Raw genomic sequence first — 18,512 nt, 5'->3', positions numbered from 1 at the left:
TGGCTGGGTACCTTGAAGAACAGTCTTGAAAGCCTCCCACCTTCAGGGGGCTTTTAGGCTGGGTGGAAAGTGCCCAGTTACACCCAGGAAGCAACTGGGGAACAAACAGAGCAGTGGCTGCAGCCTGTGGGGCTGGAGGGTCAGTAAGAGAGATTAGGACCGTCTTCCTGGAGGAGGGGGAGGAGGGGCTGGCACTGGGTGGGAGCACAGGAGGTAAGGCCGAGAGATAAGGTGGATAATGAAAGACAAGAGGCAGGACTGGATTTGAGGACCCTGCAGAAACCACTGTGAGGGCTGGGGTGCCTGTAGGGGCGCACAAAAGAAAGTTGGTGGGAAGGAGTAGGGTAAGGGTATGCTTGAGCCGGTGCCATTTATGTGTGATTTTTGCCAGTACGTTCAAGGTGTATTTTAAATTTTAATAAATACTTAAAACTTAAAATTGAATTTTGTTTTTAACTTATATTTATCATAAAGGGAAACTTTATATCACTGCCTTATAGAAAATTAGAGTAAAATAGAATAGATTAGAAAGGACAGAATAGAACAGGGAATGACCATAAAAATGAACACAAGGAAACAAAACAAGGCTACTGCCTTAGTTCACAGGGGCTGCTGTAACAAATGCCATCGCCCAGGTAGCTTGGCAACTGTAGGAATTTATTTCTCACCGTTCTGGAGGCTAGAAGCCTGAGTTCAGGGTGCCAGCACAGCAGGGTGAGCACCCGCCTCCTGGTTCACATGGCGCCTCTCTGCTAAATCCTCATATAGGAAGGGACAGGGGAGCTCTCCGGGGTCTCTTATAAAGCATGAATCCCGTGCAGGATGGTTTTACCCTCATGACCTAAGCCCAGAAGCCCCACCTGCTCACTGCACCTACTACCATCTTTGGAGACTGGGATTTCACCATACAGAGTCTTGGGGTACACAGGTATTTAGACGTAGCAGTAATGACTCATTACAGATCCTGAAGCCTGTTCTCTCTGTGTTAAAGAGGAAAAGAAGCAAATGTTAGAGAGGGTGTTAAAGACATATATACACCAAGTCAAGACTTTCTCCTTAACTCAGTCAGAGAGCCTCGAGGAAGACGGAACAGGCAGAATGTTCTCAGCTTGTGATTCAGTGTCGTCTGCTGCCTGGGCTGTGTGCTCTGTTGTATCCCAGGGTTCTTTTCATTGCTCCTGGAACCAGCATCGACTTTAAGTTACTGATTAGTCCTTGAGCCCCAGAAAGGAATCCCAGCGCCAGCCCCCTGTCCACCTGCCCTGGGCCCCAGTCACACCCTGAATTCTTCTCTCTCACAGGGAATACCAACAGCATCTTTGCCCTGGACTACATCAGTGGGGCACTGACCTTGAATGGCCTGCTGGACCGGGAGAACCCCCTGTATAGCCATGGCTTCATCCTGACCGTGAAGGTGAGAGCCGGACACCTCCATCCTGGGTATAGGGGATGCCCATGCCTTGGTGCCAGCCTCCAGTGGTGCCCAAGGTGGAGGCTCCAGGAGGCACATCACTGCTGTTCCCATACCGGGGCTTGTGCCCAGGCCCCTGCCAGGAAGGACCAGAGCTTGTCACATGTGGGCCTTGTCAGGGACCCTGCTGGCCATCTCAGAGCCCTTACTGATGACCGCAGAGAACTGTGGCTTTCTTCCGCATCTCAGGGGATGAGGAGGCCCGGAGTGGGTGGGCATCCTCTTGTCCTTTCTGTTACCCCGTGATTTCAAGTTCTCTTACAGCCAACTTGGATTCTTAGAGTTACCCCATTTCTGGGGTTTTCCCCTGTATCTAATTTTCATGGCTTTCCTGGGGGATATTAGCTGGTTAGGAAAGAGCAATGCAGAAGGGAGAGGCCAAAGCGGCAGTAGTCCCCACCCCAGAAGGTATGACAGAGCCACAGCCCCCCACCTCCTGCAGCCCCCTGCTACTCATGGCTGGTTTTAATTAAAATCAATGACTTGCTGAGGCATTCCCTGGGAAACCCATTTAGGGTGTGGATGCTGCCTGGGCCGCAGGCGTCCTCCCCAGCCCCAGACTTCGATTTAGAGAGGGGCTAATACAAGGACCAGGGAGGGGGGCTCTGGGAAGAAGGCCCTTCTCTGGCATGGGAAAGATAGTGCCCCCAGCCTGGCCTTGCACTGTTCTCCTTGACTTTGAGAAGGCCTGTGGCAGCGATGGATTGATTAGCTCTGACTCTCCCACTGGCTCTGTCCTATCTACCTGCTGTCCACACGTGGGCCAGTGGGAGAGGGCGAGCTAACACAGCCTTTCCCCATCCAATTCCAAGCCCCAGGGTGCCTCTCAGCCTCCTCTCCTGTCTGTTCCCTTCCTCCAGAGGCAGGCAGCTCCAGTGTGAGAGAGCCACTCCACAGTCCCAGCAACACCACCAACTCACTGTGGGACCCTGAGCTCAGCTTTTCCATCTTTCTGTAAAATATAATGTAGAGTGTCCCCACTTGGCTGTGAATCCCAGTCCTCTGGGAAGCTAGTAAAAGATACCTAGTCCTGAGCTTCTCACCCAGAGATTCTGGTTCAGAAGGTCTGGGAATGGCTACTTGGTGGCCCAGCGAATCTGGTCCAGAGACTGGGTGCCCAGGTGTCTGAGTCCAGCTAGGACCCCCACAGGGCCCGCACAGTGTTCAGTCTATAGCAGGTGCTGAATTAAGTCTTGATTATCTGCTAGCACAAATGTTCTCAGCCTCAATTTCATCATTTGCCAAATGAATAATTTGGCATCATTTTCATCCCTTTACCTCCAGATGAACCCTGAAATCTGTCTTGTCCTCTTCACCCCACCTCAACCCACTGCCTGAGTTTAACACCTACTCTGGCTGTGTGTCCTTGTATAAGTCACTTAACCTCTCTGAGTTTCAGTTTCCCCATCAGTAACAGGAATCAGTAAAATAGAGATGCTAATGGTAGAATCATGGAAAAAGCAAGAGAGTTCCAGAAAAACATCTATTTCTGCTTTATTGACTATGCCAGAGCCTTTGACTGTGTGGATCACAATAAACTGTGGAAAATTCTGAAAGAGATGGGAATACCAGACCACCTGACCTGCCTCTTAAGAAATCTGTATGCAGGTCAGGAAGCAACAGTTAGAACTGGACACGGAACAACAGACTGGTTCCAAATAGGAAAAGGAGTACGTCAAGGCTGTATATTGTCACCCTGCTTATTTAACTTATATGCAGAGTACATCATGAGAAATGCTGGACTGGAAGAAACACAAGCTGGAATCAAGATTGCCGGGAGAAATATCAATAACCTCAGATATGCAGATGACACCACCCTTATGGCAGAAAGTGAAGAGGAACTCAAAAGCCTCTTGAAAGTGAAAGTGGAGAGTGAAAAAGTTGGCTTAAAGCTCAACATTCAGAAAATGAAGATCATGGCATCCGGTCCCATCACTTCATGGGAAATAGATGGGGAAACCGTGGAAACAGTGTCAGTTATTTTTGGGGGGCTCCAAAATCACTGCAGATGGTGACTGCAGCCATGAAATTAAAAGATGCTTACTCCTTGGAAGGAAAGTTATGACCAACCTAGATAGCATATTCAAAAGCAGAGACATTACTTTGCCAACAAAGGTTCATCTAGTCAAGGCTATGGTTTTTCCTGTGGTCATGTATGGATGTGAGAGTTGGACTGTGAAGAAGGCTGAGTACCGAAGAATTGATGCTTTTGAACTGTGGTGTTGGAGAAGACTCTTGAGAGTCCCCTGGACTGCAAGGAGATCCAACCAGTCCATTCTGAAGGAGATCAGCCCTGGGATTTCTTTGGAGGGAATGATACTGAAGCTGAAACTCCAGTACTTTGGCCACCTCATGCAAAGAGTTGAGTCATTGGAAAAGACTCTGATGCTAGGAAGGATTGGGGGCAGGAGGAGAAGGGGACGACAGAAGATGAGATGGCTGGACGGCATCACCGACTTGATGGACGTGAGTCTGAATGAACTCTGGAAGTTTGTGATGGACAGGGAGGCCTGGCGTGCTGCAATTCATGGGGTCGCAAAGAGTCGGACATGACTGAGCGACTGAACTGAACTGAACTGAACTGAGTGGTAGAATCTTTTTCCTGGGGTTATGGTGAAGATGAGGTGGGATAATTCACATAAAGTGCAGTGCCCAGCATTGAAAAAGCCCAAATGAATGACATCTCTTATTGTGATCATGGCTACCTTTATCCCTGGCATGTTTATTCTGTCTGCAGGGCACAGAGCTGAATGATGACCGCACCCCATCTGACGCGACAGTGACCACAACCTTCAACATCCTGGTGATTGACATCAATGACAACGCCCCAGAGTTTAACAGCTCTGAGTACAGCGTGGCCATCACTGAGCTGGCACAGGTCGGCTTTGCTCTCCCCCTCTTCATCCAGGTGGTAGACAAGGACGAGGTGAGTCCCTTAAAATGTGGTGTCCAGTCCTGCACCCCGTCTGGGCTGTGCAACCCTGGGGGGGACACCAGGGATCTCTGGGCTCTCAGGTCCCCATCTATAAAATAGAAAAAAACTTTGCCTCGCCCTCCCCTGCTACGTGCTGAGGATAAATAAGGCTGCAAAAATCCTGCACAAAGTGTTTGAGCACACACCTCCAATGTATAGTTCTATTTTAGAAATTTATATGTGTGATCATCGTACTAACCTAGTATGTGTATTATGAAACATACATGCAGAAAATAGACATTTTAAAAGGGAGAGGCTCTTATATAAATGGTGACTTTGGAAATTTGGAATATTCCTGCTTTGGGGGTGATAACAACCCCACCTTTTCCTTGCAAGTAGTGCAAGTACCTTCCAGGGGATCCCAGGCCACAAGGATGCCTGCACCCCCTTGCCCCGGAACTTGGGGGTTGGGGCCAGTGAGGGAAGGCGTGGGTCCTGAGTGAGAGAGACAGCTCTAGAGGGAGCTCCAGGAGGCGGGGGCTCCAGCTCCACCCCGTGTCATGCTGCTGGCCTGGATGCCTCCCCTTGCCCTACCTCCCTTGCCCGTCAGCAGTCACAACCTTAATAGGACTTCTATTTATTACCGCTGCTCTCCCGGCCTACTCTGCTCAGGAATTCCATTAGGTTTTCCCGCCAGAGGTGCTTCTCTGCAATTACTCCTCACGTGAGGCGCTCTCACTGGCCTTACTCCAGGCCTGGGGCCCCTCTCCTGTCAGCTTCTCTCAACTGTACCCAATCCCCCCAAGGACTCAGGTTCACAAGGGCAAGTCAGTGCCTCTGTGTGTGTGTGTGTGTGTGTGCACGCGTGCACGCGTATATGCCCAGTCACATTTCTTACATGTGTACACATATGATATGCCTTCTTGTCCCGCTGAGTCTTTTGAAACCTACCTCTTTGAGATAACTGAAGTATGTACTGAGCACCTATTGTTTACAAGGAGCTATATTTGATGACTTAAGGAAATCCAGGAAGTGGGATCTTTGGTCCCTGCCCCATGGGGCCAAATGTGTTTATGCAAATATAATATGTAATTTTAAAACATATGCAATAATGTAGAAAGTTTAAACGGTGGAGATAAACAGGTGTAAAAACAGGTTCTGACATGTTCTCACTCCCCATGGATCACGTTGTATTCCCCAGAAGACCAGACCCCCTTTAGAGACTGCTGTGTGAATGAGAACCTCAGGAGAAAGTCCCATCTTTGGTTTCAGGCTGATGATAATGCCCAAGGGAAGAGAGACACCAGAAACACTGGTCCAGGGTCCAGTGACTGTAGGCAGTGAGGCTCCAGAGCTCAGCTGAGGAGGAGGCAAGCAGGGACTGGGAGGGTCAGGAAAGACTCTGCCCTAGGAGGGGGACTAGGGCTAAGCCTTGGGGTAAGTCAGGTGGTAAAAAAGTGCTCAGGACGACGGGGGACCAGGCTGTGGCCCCCAGAGAGGACCAGAGGGAGAAAGCTGTATGTGGATCAAAGGAACAGGCAGTAACCTGTGCAACTGATCAGGGATTGTGGAGTAGCCTGCTGGGAAGGTGGGCTGGGACACAGACCTTGGGGAGCCTTGAGTGCCAAGCCAAGGAATCAGCCGGGGCCTGTGTTCAAGGCCAAACCTGCCATTTATTAGCTCCGTAACCTTGGATGACTCATTGACCCTTTCTAAGCCTCACTTTGCTCACCTGTGTAGTAAAAAATAGTCAATTTCTATCACAGGAACAAATTAACCCTGCAAGAGCAGTTTATTCTCCCTCGGACTGCTTGCCCAGCCAGGGTTGGCAGGGAGAGCCCTTCGGTGTGGCCACTTAGGCGCACACTCTGCAGGACTGTGGCTGCGTTTGGAGGCAGCCACAGGGTTAAGCTCCGGCTCTTCTTTGCTTGATCTCAGAAGTGTGACTTCTGCTGAAGGCCCATCACCCAGCACTAGGTATGTGCCCCTACCTCGCTACCCGAAGGCCGGGGGATGGAGGTAAGCGGCTAAATATTTGTGTCTGCCACAAAGGACAGCAGCAAGGTGTGGGGAGAGGAGGAGATCAGCTGAGAGTGTGCAGGACTTGGCATGTGCCGGCCACACACAGGTGTTCACCATATGGGTGCAGGGGCACCACCCCCGGCAGGGCCCGCTCACCTCGACTTGTGGGATTTCAAGGTTAGCCTGTGCCCTTGGGTTTTACCTCAGGCTCCCTTCCTGGGAATCCTGTCTAAAGCACCTGTAGGAATGCTGATGGCAGGGACCCTGATCCGCTGGGGTTTGGCCAGTGTCCCTAACAGTACAGGACTGGCCTCCTTCCCACAGGGTCACACTTGTCCAGGGCACAGCAAGGTGCAGGGAGAGAGGAGGAGAAGCAGCCCAGACCATCCCACCCTAAGGTCACCTCCAGTTGACCTTAAGTGGAGGACACTGGGCCCTCCTCCAGTTTCCCAGTAGGGCTGTACCCAGACCCCCCAGATGTGGTCCTGGGCTGGTTCCTAAATAAGAAGGAGAGAAAAATTGCTGTCTCAGTGGCCCTGCTCTTTTGTAGCTCCCATTTCTTCTCCACTCTCCAAACCTTGGGGGGTGGGGGTCAGATCTGCCCGGGTGAATGCTCCCAAAGCCTGGTCTTGGGTACTGATGGTCAGACCTCAGGTTCCCAGCGTGGAGTATTCAGCCACAGGGCCAGCGGGAACACAAGACAGAGGGTACTGGCATGCACAGCATGGCCCAAGTGTCCCAGGTCTGGAGAAAATCAGAGAACCTCAAGGAGGAAGCAAGAGCTGTTGCAAAAGATTTGTCATTCCTCTGACTTCTCTTGCTGAGGGGAGACTCCATCTGTTGGGATTTGTTTCTGGGTTGAAAGTGACTCTGGATTTGCTAGGTATGGCAGGAGAATGTTTATCGAGCAGACCTGGAGAAGGGACATGAGGAGAGCTCACGTCCCTTTGTCATAGATTCTCCAAGACACGATTCTCCCTTGCACTCACCATGCTTGTGATTTTGCAGTTACTGGTGTGGTGATCTCAAGAGTGTCTGTCTCCCTGTTAGACTGAATGACCCAGGGGTTGGAGCACGTCTGTTTGCTCACCCGTGTAACCACCCAGTGCCTCACACTCTGCCTGGCACTTGGGAGGCACTGCAAAAATATATTTTGGTTGAGTAGAACGCACGATTGAATGATAAAAGAAGCAATGAAGTAGCCCAGAGCTTTATCCAAACTGAGTCATCGTCAGTACCCATATGCTGAAGCCCAAATTCGACTGAGTTTGTGTAGGAAGGTGAGCTGAGAGGTCCACTGTGGGGCAGTAGAGGCTGCTGACGCAAGACTGAAAGGGAAGGAGGAAGCAGTTTAACGTCTCAGTCAGGCCTTTGTGGCAGCCGTTCCTAATAAGGATGCTGACCTAATTCACAAAGACTAGATAATGCCTGCCATCACCTCCAGACTCTGCTCAGCCTCTTGCTGAATCTTGGGCTCTGCCAGACCCTTAAATGCACCTAAAGGTGCTTGAAAGAGAACCTTTCTCTGCCCCAAGGACTCCATCTCCATTGTCAAGTCTGAGTAATTTCCTCCCCTTTGTCCAGCTATAGAAAACACATAAAAGCCAGAGGAGAAAGGGCTGGGGTGGGCTGAGACCAACAACCACCCATTTACACCTTGTGACAGTTGAGATGCAAATAGATGGTTGTAATGCAAATCACACAAAAAGTCTCTAGGTACAGGCCCCAGGAGTCAGCCTTGGTACAGGAGCTCATTTCTGAGCTCCAAATTAAAGGCTGCGACAGCCTCATTCCGCTAGCTGGGCGTTCTCTTGTCTCCTCCTTGCTCTTCTCTTGGAAGCCACAGGAAATAACTACACACTTACCTACTTGGATTCCTACCACATTGTTACCCGCTCCCTTGCCCTCGACATGATCTCTGCTGTTTCTCCACTTTGGTCAACTTTTCCTCTCCTAATCGTGCCTGCAGCCCTCCCCAGGTCCTGCCTACAGCTGAGCTAGACACAGGCTGTCGCGTGTTCCCATCTGCATTGATTGGGAGGGTTGGAAGTTTCCGTTCACTTGTCCTAAAAAGCCACTCTTCTAATCTGCATTCTGACCCTGAAGGGTTGGGGACTGAAGGCAGGGAGTGTGGAAGCCCATCCATGTGGCTTGCTGCTTTACAAATTCCAGCAAAGGGGTTCTTAAAAAATATTGTTTCTGCCCTATGCACGACCCTACCCAGTTGACGGGGATAAAAACGGAGAATTCAAAAAAAAAAAAAAACAAACGGAGAATTCTTCTTGCATGCTCGTCAGTAGAAATACCGTCCGTGTTACTTCCTGCCTTTCTTCTCAGGAGCTGGGGGCATTTGATGCACTTTACTTCTGACCCACAGCTTCTTGGAACAGAATTGCTACTGTGCTTAAGAATATGTTTGCAGGAGAGAGGGTTGGGGTGTAGGGTGGGGTGCCAGTATTCCTGCCCAGAGAGGTCTCTACTGCCCGGCCCTGGGAATTATAGTCATTAAAGAATGGCCTTCAGACCTCATTAATTTGTTGGCCACCCTCTGCCCCTGGCATTTCTAAGGAAATATATTGAAATATACACAGGTGGGGGATGATGCATTCATTCAGTCAACAAACGTTATTTTGTACCTACTGTGTTCTCACCACTGGGGAAATGGTGCTGAAGATGTGGTCCCTGCCCTCCAAGAGCTTCTATTTCATTCTAGGGGGGAAGCTAGAGGAGTAGGTGCCAACATCAGGAAGTCAGGAAACAAGCTGAGTGATAGGTAGTGGGTAGAGGGACTACTTTTGATTCAGGAGTCCTAGAAGCCTTTCCCAAAAGGTGCTCTTGGGGCTGCAGTTCAGTGATGTGGAGGGGTCAGCCATACAGAGTTGTGGAGTGTGCTCCCCTGCAAGGGCAGAGGTCCCCTACAAGGGATCCAACCTTGTAGGTATTTCCAAGGAGCAGAGAAGCTGGTGGGGTGGTCCAGGGAGCTTGAGTGAGCAGCAGGAGGTAAGGCTGGTGCTATCATCAGGGGCCAGGCCAGGCCTGCCAGCCTCAGGAAGGTGTTCTTCCATGACTGTGAGCATGGAGGGGAACCAGCTGACATGCTCTGAGTCATCTTTGTTAAGGAGCTCCCTGATGGCTGTGTTGAAAATGGGGGGCTGACAGGGGCCATGGGCGGAAACAGAGAAACACCCCCACCTCCACTGCCCACTGTTCCAGCTGGCAGGTGCATCCTGGTGTCTGACTTGAGGCTCTCCTGCCCTTTAGCCAGTTTCCTCTTAAGTGTTTGCAAGAAGCCAGAGAACCCCAGACCCTTTATAATGAAACCTAAAAAATCTACAAGAAATGCCTCCAGAACACTTCTCAGGACACTGAGTGGCCATCTTCAGTCTTTGTGACAGAGGCTCTCCCATGTTCAAGTTGACCCAGGGTTTTGAACTCTGGCCATAGCCCTCTGCTACCAGACCTGCCTGGACTGCCCAGGAAAGATGGTGGTAGAGAGAGCAGGGAAGCCAGGTCCCAGCCTCCTCACAGAGGGATTCCAGGCAAGCCTTGTCCTCTCTCTGTGACCACCTCTGGGAAACCATGGGTTGGACCAGTGAGCCTTAAGACTATAAACCCTAACATTCTTTTTGTCCAAGAGGACCTGGGTGGGAAGAGGGAGGGCGCCTCCCGAAGCTTCCCTAACCACCCCACACTGCTGCCCAATGTCGGCCCATCGTCTCTCCCCTGTTCTTGCCCCAGTCGCCTCAGCTCCCCACTTTGGGTGCATAGGCCCGGTACCTCTGTGGGCCTCATCCCCCGCCCCCAGCCTCTTCCCCCCACAACGTGCTTCTTTATTTGATACTATCTGGGGTATCACTTTACGGGTTAGGAAGAAAGAGCCAATTAGAGTTGTTAAAAAATAAGGGCTTCAAAGCCAGACTACCTGGGTTCAAACCCTAACGCTGCCATTTTTCTTCTGTGTAACCTTAGGAGACTTGTTTACCCTCATGGATTCAGTTTTATTACCTGAAAAATGGAGGCAGCACAATTTGAAGTCTCACCAGTGGGGTAGATGCACTGCCCAGGACCCTTTCCCAACTGGGACTCCAGATTGCTGTCAACGTGAGACTTCCCAGCGCTGTTCAAGTCTAGATGTAGTTGTCACCCCAATTTGGGGATATATACGCTTTTACATTTCCCTATTATTTTTACTTCTTTTCTCTTAATGACTGTGATTGAAATTAAATCAAATAATCTACAAAAATTGAAACTGTTGGGAGAAAATGGAGGTGGTAATAGTATCTACCTCATAGAACCATTATGAGGATTAAGTGGGCCTATATGTGTATTTCAGAGAAAGCAATGGCACCCCACTCCAGTACTCTTGCCTGGAGAATCCCAGGGACGGGAGAGCCTGGTGGGCTGCCGTCTGTGGGGTCCCACAGAGTCAGACACGACTGAAGCGACTTAGCAGCAGCAGCAGCATATGTGTATTTAGACGTGCCTGGCCCATAAAAAATACTCTTAAAATCCTAAAAATTCTTACTCCCAGCCCTGGAAGATATGTGTATTATTGTGTCATTTCTAGGGAAAAGGAAGCTGAGGTTCAGAGAAGTTAAGGGGCTTCCCTAAGGTGGCACAGCCAATGGGCCTCAGATCTTGGCCCTAAACATCCCTGGGCTTCTTGCTTGTGCTGCCAGTCTCCCCGTTTACAGCCAGGGCTTCCCATGCTCAGAGATCTGGTCCCGCCAGAGCAGGTGGGTCCTGCACCTCCAGCCTGGCTGGTAGGAAGGTGAGGGGGAGGTGAGATGGCGGGGGTGGCTGCCCTGCAGGGGTGAACAGGGACACATCTGGCAGGAGCTAATTCCTATTTCAGGCAGGGGATGACATAGTTCATTTGTTTGAGGGGCACAGGAGAAAAAAACCAGCATTACCCACCTCCCCAAGGAGAAAACATCACAGAACAAACAAGTAAAAGAAGGCAAATGATGAGGAGAAAAGACCGTATTCCAGAATGCTCCGTTTATTTGTAGGGATGAGGCGGGGCTGCGAGGCGGCAGTGAGAAGGAGAGATTGCTCTCGCTCTCCTGTCCGTCTTGGCTTCATTTTTATCTATCACCCTCATTTTCCATTCCACATGTGTTCCAGGCCTGTCAGGGAGCCCAGTCCATAACCTCGTATTTACTTAAATTCATTTTCTCATTCGCTCCCGTTAGTTGGCCTGTCCGGCCTGCGATTCCTCTGGCCCTTCTCCCCACACAGCCCTGCAGGGTTGCAGTGCTGGCCCCTCAAGTCCCTCCCAGACTTCCTTTCAGTCCAGGGGTTCTGAATCCAGGAGTGGGAGCCCAATGACTCTCCAAGGCATCCTTGACCCTGGGTGGAGAAAAATCTGCATCTTTATTTTTGCTCACCTCTACCTGAACTTCTGAGATCTCTTTGATCATGAAATAGAAACAAATCACAGCAGCCTTAGGAGTACCTGTGACTCTGAGCCCAAGAGAAATCTCAGATATTTTCATATCACATTACAAGTGTCACAGGGATCTCAAAACACCATTTACACTCATCACTACTTTGAAATTACAGCATATATTAGACCCGCTGCCAAATCTTATTGTTTCATGCATTAAGAAGCACGTAACGGTACTATAATACCCTTTTAAAGTACTTTGATAACTGTGTTTCAAGATAATTAATCGACATTGTGGTCCTTTGTATTTTATTTTATGCAAATAAAATGTTATTCTCTTGAAGGGGGTCCGTGGGCTTTACCAGACCTCCAGAGGGTCCATGGCACAAAAAAGATGGAAGACCCCTCCTTAATTCCTGTCCTCAGTAGCTGCCACACTTCAGCCCAGCTTCCTCCTCAGGCATTGGCTGTAAGGCCAACCTTCCACTGGTTCTCAGAGTTGCCATCCTGAACTGAATATCCATTTAGGGTGAGGTGGGTGAGAACAGGGAGGCCATTTTCTCCATGTCACACATTCAGCTGAGGGTCCGTTTTCTGGCTGTGGAGCTTCCAGGCCACTATTCACCCAGGCCCCATAAATCCACCCACCAGCATCTACTTTGCAGTAGAGGCACAGGAAATATACATCCCTGGCACCCCAGGGAGTGATCTCCGCTGTCCTGAGCTCTCCTTGCCTGCCAGTATGACCCAAGGCACAGACCTCTGCTTCCCTATTTTCCAAAGCAATTTGAGCTGAAAACCAAACTATAGAAGCACTGAAGGGGTGGGGGGGTGGGGTTGGCGGTGGGGGAGAGGGGGTGGAGGGAAGGGAAGGGAGGGGCAGACTGCCAGCATCCATGGAGGCACATGTAGGTCTTTGCTCCCTGTGGATGTACGATTATCCAGTCATCCAGGCCCTTCTTTCCGCTCCATTAGGGAGATAACTGGGATCTGGGAAATCTCCCACCTCCCACTGAATCCCCCAGGGGATATAAAGGCAGTAGATGGAGTGCCTCCAACATTCTGGGTGCCTCATCCAGCTCATGACTTCATCACTGAAGCAAAGCAGCCAGGAGGGAGGGGTTGGGTGATCTGGCCCAGGGAACGACCAAGACCAGGCACACAGAGAAGAGGAGGCCAGCCTAACCCGTCTTCCCCCAGCCAGGTGGCCGTCCCACTGCTCCTTCGGGTTCTGTTGCAGAGCAGGGGTTAAGCACCCCCACAAAGCAGTCAACACGGCTGGGACCTGGGTGAACACTGCCTCTGCAGCAGGCAGGGGTCTGTCTGCGCGACCTTGGCCCTGTCCTGGCTTCAGTGCACATTCCTAGGGTTCCTCTCTCAAGATTTAGGCTCTCCAGGAAAACATCTGTTGGCTTCAAAGCAAAGCCACTCTGAAAGGGAAGCCAGGGGGAGCAGGGCGGCCCCATTAGTGCTTTTTCCCATTAATTTCTCCCCAGTTGCCTTGGCTGAGGTTCTTATTATGACGACGATGATTATTAGGATTTTTCTGTGCGTGGCTGCATCCTGTGGTGTGATTCCTCCCAGCATGCTAAGCCCTAGCCTCTCCCAGGACCAGAGGGTATCCTCAGCGTGATTCAGACACCTCCTAATTTAGTCTCACCGTAAATCTAATTAGCGTGCTATTTACACCAGGCCCCTTAGCCTTGGCGGGGGGGTGTGAGGTAGGGCCAACACCCATACTTCACTCCTCCCCACCCCAGTACCTGTGGCTCTGAAGTCCCCACCAGCCGCTGGAGGTCATCGTCCGTGTTGTATCTGGGGAACTGCTCCCCTCTCACTCAGCTCCCTTCCCCACACCCACACCTCCCCTTGGAATGTATCATTTTATCCTCAGAGTCGTGCTGCCTAAAAGCAGCAGCTGGCCTCCCTGAAGACCCCCACCCAGATCAGAAGCAGAACTAACAACTTTCACCCTGTCTGCATCGCTACTTGGCTGGGTCATGCCCACTCTGGTGCCCCTTCACCATGGGCCCTGCTGAGCCCAGCCTCACTCCAAATGGTGGTTTCTGACTTCCACCCTCCCCCGCCTGCCCCATTCGCCACCCCCCATCATGGCCCCAGTAGCAATTGGTGGTTGTCTTGTTCATCCCCGACTTGAAGTGTAAGGGTAAGCACAGTGTGGCTGGGCGCTATGGCTGGTGTCCCTCCCCATCACCATGATCATGGGCTGGGAAACCTCCTTGTCAGCAGGCATAGGGAGCGCAGGGCCCCACAGGGCTGCTGCAGTGAGGCCGGCCGCCACGGAGGGCAGGGAGCCTCCTCCCCTACATTCCTCTGTCCCCGGAGAGGGGAGAATGGTGCAGGAGCGGGGTGCGAGAGGGTGGGAGGCCTTCCATGCCAGGCAGGGTTTCGTGGCTGTATCGTCACTGTCCATGAAGGCCTGGGGGAAGCTTTCCTCCTTCCTCTCTAGGCCTTAATTTCCCCAGTGAATTTGAAAAAAGAATTGGAAGTGAGAAGTTTTTGAGATGAGTATTGCCGAATGCACATGTCCCAGGTTGGAAAGATACTCTAGCACAGAGCAGAGCACATTTCCTCTCTTTCATCCTGATGAGGGCCCAGAGCCTGGTGTCAGCAGGCACATGTCACCTCTGCTCTTCTTACACGGGCTCGGAGAGGAACCTTCCACCTGAGGTCACAGAGCAGGGCCAACGCACACAGCGGCTAGTGAAGCTTGCTGTGCAGTGAGTGCCCAGGCCAAGGGCAGGAGAGGGCTGCCCTAGAGCAGCTCCCACGTTGAGTGGAAGGCAGGAATGGATCATTTGTTCACTTATTCAGCGAGTATTTGTTGAACACCTACTGCGTCCCACGTGCTTTTTAGGCCCTGTTCATAAGTGAGCACAGCCCTTGGGCAGTAAAAGACTAAAGAAACAAATCGATATATATTATTATATGTCAAGTGGTGAGAGGAGCCATGGAAAAAAAGACAGCACAGTGAGGGGCCTGAGGGAGTGCTGGGGAGGAGAAGGGGTCAGAGGAAGTCTCCCAATAAGATGATGTCTGTGGAGAGACCTCAGTAAAGTGGGGGTGAGCTTTGTGGATATTTGGAGGAAGAGCGCTCCCAGCAGAGGGAGCAGCTGGGGTGGTGGCTGTGGAGCAGGAGTGTGGCTGCAGGTTGCGGAGGTGCGTGGGTAGCGGCGGAGGCGCGTGGGTAGCGGAGGAGGCGGACGGGCCTGGCTGCTGTCAGGGCTCAGCAGGAAGGCAGTGAGCAGCGAATGAGAGACTTCATCTGACTACAGTTTTTCAAGAGGACAGACTCTGAAAACAACGCAAATACCCAGCACCTGATGAGTGGACAAACAGATGTGGTATACAGTGGTGAACAAGTGTGGCATACAGTGAAATACTGTAGATCTGTTACAGTACTGAAGTTCTGAGCCAGGATGTAACACAGAGCCTAGAAAACAGGATGCTAGGTGAGAGAAGCCAGGTGCAAACAGCCCCCTCGTGGGTGATTCCACTTCCGTGGAGTGTCTAGAACAGGCAAATCCGTAGGGGCAGAAGGCACACCAGTGGTCACAGGGGCCGAGGGAAAGGAAATGAAGAGGGATTGCTTAAAGAACAGGATTTCCTTTCAGGGTGATAAAAATATTTTAGAACTAGATATAGGTGGTCATTGTACAGTATTGTGAATATACTCAAAACCGCTGAACTGCACACATTAAGACAGCTAAAGTGATCAACTGTATCTCAATTCAAAAACTGTAAGAATGTGCTGGCTGCCTGGGTTCATAGACAAAGCAGAACAGGGCCATTCCTAGGAGGGAAGGGCAGTAAGATGTGTACAGGGGTAGGGAGTGTACAGCTCCAGGGCCTGTTTTGAAGGGAGAGGATTTGCTGGGATGGAGAGGGGGATGAGGGTCACTGGACTATAAGAAAGCTGAGTGCCGAAGAATTGATGCTTTTAAACTGTGGTGTTGGAGAAGACTCCTGAGACTCTCTTGGACTGCAAGGAGATCCAACCAGTCCATCCTAAAGAAAATCAATCCTGAATATTCATTGGAAGGACTGATGCTGAAGCTGAAACTCCAGTACTTTGGCCACCTGATGCAAAGAACTGACTTATTTGAAAAGACCCTGATGCTGGGGAAGATTGAAGGTGGGAGGAGAAGGGGAAGACAGAGGATGAGATGGTTGGACGGCATCACTGACTCAATGGACATGAGTTTGAATAAGCTCCGGGAGTTGGTGATGGACAGAGGCCTGGCGTGCTGCAGTCCATGGGATCGCAAAGAATCGGACACGACTGAGCCACTGAACTGAACTGAGAATGGCTGCAGGAGCTCTTTGAGCAGTTAGGAACCTGGAGTCTTACTTCCTGAGACAGTGCAGCAGTAGCTTTGGTAAGGAGAAGGCAGAAGCTGTACGTTAGCCTTCAACACGTTAGGTCTGACCTGCTTGTTAGACATTCAGATATAAGTGCCAGGAAGCCAAGTGGGAAACAGGATCGTTGCCAGCGTCTGAATCGTAAAGTCAGGGGTCTAACTGGGCTTACCTAGGAGAGGGGTACAGGTAGACTAGAGAGCAGGGCTGGGGGCCAAGCAGCCGGAGGGCATCTCACAGTTAGGGGAGATGAGGATGAAACGGCAGAGACACTGAGAAGGAAGCGCCCCTGAGGGAGGAGGAGGACCAGGAGGGAGCACTGAAGGACAGGAGAACGATTGAGGCAGTGGAGCGCAGAGGGAGCAGGCGCTGCCTGAGCATCCACCAGTAGTCCCCAGTTAGCATACGTGTCTGTGTTTACTTTTCTCTTTTCAGCACAAGGACTCTTAATTACCCTCGTTAGGGAATGCCCAGATCCACTAACATTTACCGAGCAAGCCCACCAGGCTTTGTTTTTTTCTTTTTAATCCACTTAACCGTCTTCTTGAGTCCACCTTCAAAGCTCTCCCCAGTGCACCAGCATGGCCCGCCTCTTAGAGGGATGCAGGGCTTCCTCCCCCAGCTCCGCAGTCCTGGCAGATATGCGAACTCATCCTACAGAAACGGGAGTGTGCTGAAATACACAGGCTACCGAGGTGAAGTGAGAGTCGGATGGATCTCCCAAGGCATTCTGCTGAGCAAAAGCGGCCGCCTCAAAGGCTGCTTCCGAGTGATTCTGTGACATTCTTGCAAGACAAAACTCCAGTGACAGAGAACCCATCAATGGTTCCTAGGGGTTTCAGGGTAGGAGAGGATGACTGGAAAGAAAGAGCAAAAGGGAGTTTGGGGTTGGGGTGGACATCTGTAGCCTGGTTGTGATGGGGGAAGCCAAGCTATACATTCTAAGGTTTATAGAACTCTATGCCCCCAGATATCAATTCCACTGCATGTTCGTTATAAAATTTATAAAAATTTATATTACTGAAGACTTGTCCACCCTCATCTTCCCCAAAAAGATGATGTGAAAAGCACCAACATAAATAACACTACTGGTGGATTTTACACTCAGCACTGCCCTTCCCTCCCTGTCATTTAATTCAACACGTATGTGATACACCCTCCTATAAAGCGAGAAAGGTAGGCTGGAGGGTCATGAGTGCCACAGTGAGTCTGAACCCAATTCAGTCGGCACTTGGGAGCCTTCGACAGTTCTTGAGTGCAAGTGGTACCTTCAGAGCTGATTCATCTTTAGGTTGGTTAATCTGGACAGAAGGAGAAACGGGACAGAGACGAGGGTGATGGCAGATATCGCTAATGGATGAGGGCTAGATGTGGCGTTTGTGCAAAAGCTGAGGGCTGGAGCGAGGCTCGCATTTAGAATCCCAGGGAAGGAAGTGGCAGAAGCTCAGAGGGCAGGCCAGGTCAGAGCCTAGATGGAAGACAGGGTGGCAGCTGCCACCATCTGCCACCATGGCCAGGCTCCTGAACTTAGTTCTTTATCTGAATTTCCTCCACCATCCTCACCTGCTCTCTCTCTGAGTCTCTGTGTTAGAGACTCGATTTTCAGACATTTTTCCTCACACCCGTATATTCACAGATACACCGCGCAGCTCATTCACTCATGCCTGTATTGCTTTGTCTGTTTAACCACAATTACTATGTGTCCAATAGCTGTGTGCCTGGAAAGGCGTGGCATGGGTCATATAGACAGTGCTCTTTGCAAACCTGAGCTGTGCCTGGGTTTGACTTCAGGATGCCCCGGGGCAGTTGAGTGACACTGTTATCAGGCATGGTCACCCATCTGCCTAGAGCCCAGTGCCCTGTTCCAGCCCAGGATGCTTTCCATAGGGCACTTATGGTGCCTGTGTTCTGAGGGAAGGGGCGCCAAGGCTGGGCAGTCCACTTGGGCAGAGGGCTGGGAGCAGGAAAATGAATTCACCCACTCCCTTCCGGCTCCCAAGACACCCAGGGTCATGGCCTCTAAACAGTCTTGAGTTCTACCCACCCTACACCACCCCAAGCCTCTTGATGCAATGGGATCCCTCTCAGCAACCCCCCTGCCACCCAGAGGCACGCTGAAGGTGGACTGACTATTGGAGAGGCAGAGGAATATAAAGTGGTGTGATTAGCAGCAGGCAGAGTCCCCCTCCTGATTTCCATAAGGCGTTTAGATTTCTTTGCCTTGCCACATTTCTCTCTCTGTGGGAACAGGGAAATAGTTTTAGCATGGTAAATCGACAGAGCCAGGCAGCTGCTCAGTGCAGGGTCCATGCCCAGCTCTACACCCTGCCCCTGCC

The 18,512-nt window shown here is 51.0% G+C and overlaps 1 protein-coding gene across 6 annotated transcripts in view; it reads left to right on the top strand.

The window, feature by feature from the left end:
- Nucleotides 1-18,512, top strand: part of CDH23 (cadherin related 23) — a 439,149-nt gene that overhangs the window by 224,450 nt on the left and 196,187 nt on the right. For all 6 annotated transcript variants that reach the window (XR_015156859.1, XM_086382172.1, XM_086382174.1 and 3 more), the window contains exons 10-11: nt 1,302-1,414; nt 4,209-4,397. Coding sequence is in view for 5 of the 6 variants with exons in the window: in XM_086382172.1 (XP_086238298.1) it covers nt 1,302-1,414; nt 4,209-4,397 (302 nt within the window). In the remaining variant the exon portion in view is untranslated. The remainder of the gene's footprint in view (nt 1-1,301; nt 1,415-4,208; nt 4,398-18,512) is intronic.

Source organism: Bos grunniens, chromosome 28, assembly GCF_055505025.1.
Source record: "Bos grunniens cultivar Pamir isolate PY7600 chromosome 28, Bosgru_T2T1.0, whole genome shotgun sequence".
Classification (NCBI taxonomy): domain Eukaryota; kingdom Metazoa; phylum Chordata; class Mammalia; order Artiodactyla; family Bovidae; genus Bos; species Bos grunniens.
The sequence above is the reverse complement of the archived record's forward strand: the minus strand, read 5'-3'. Positions and strand labels throughout refer to the sequence as shown.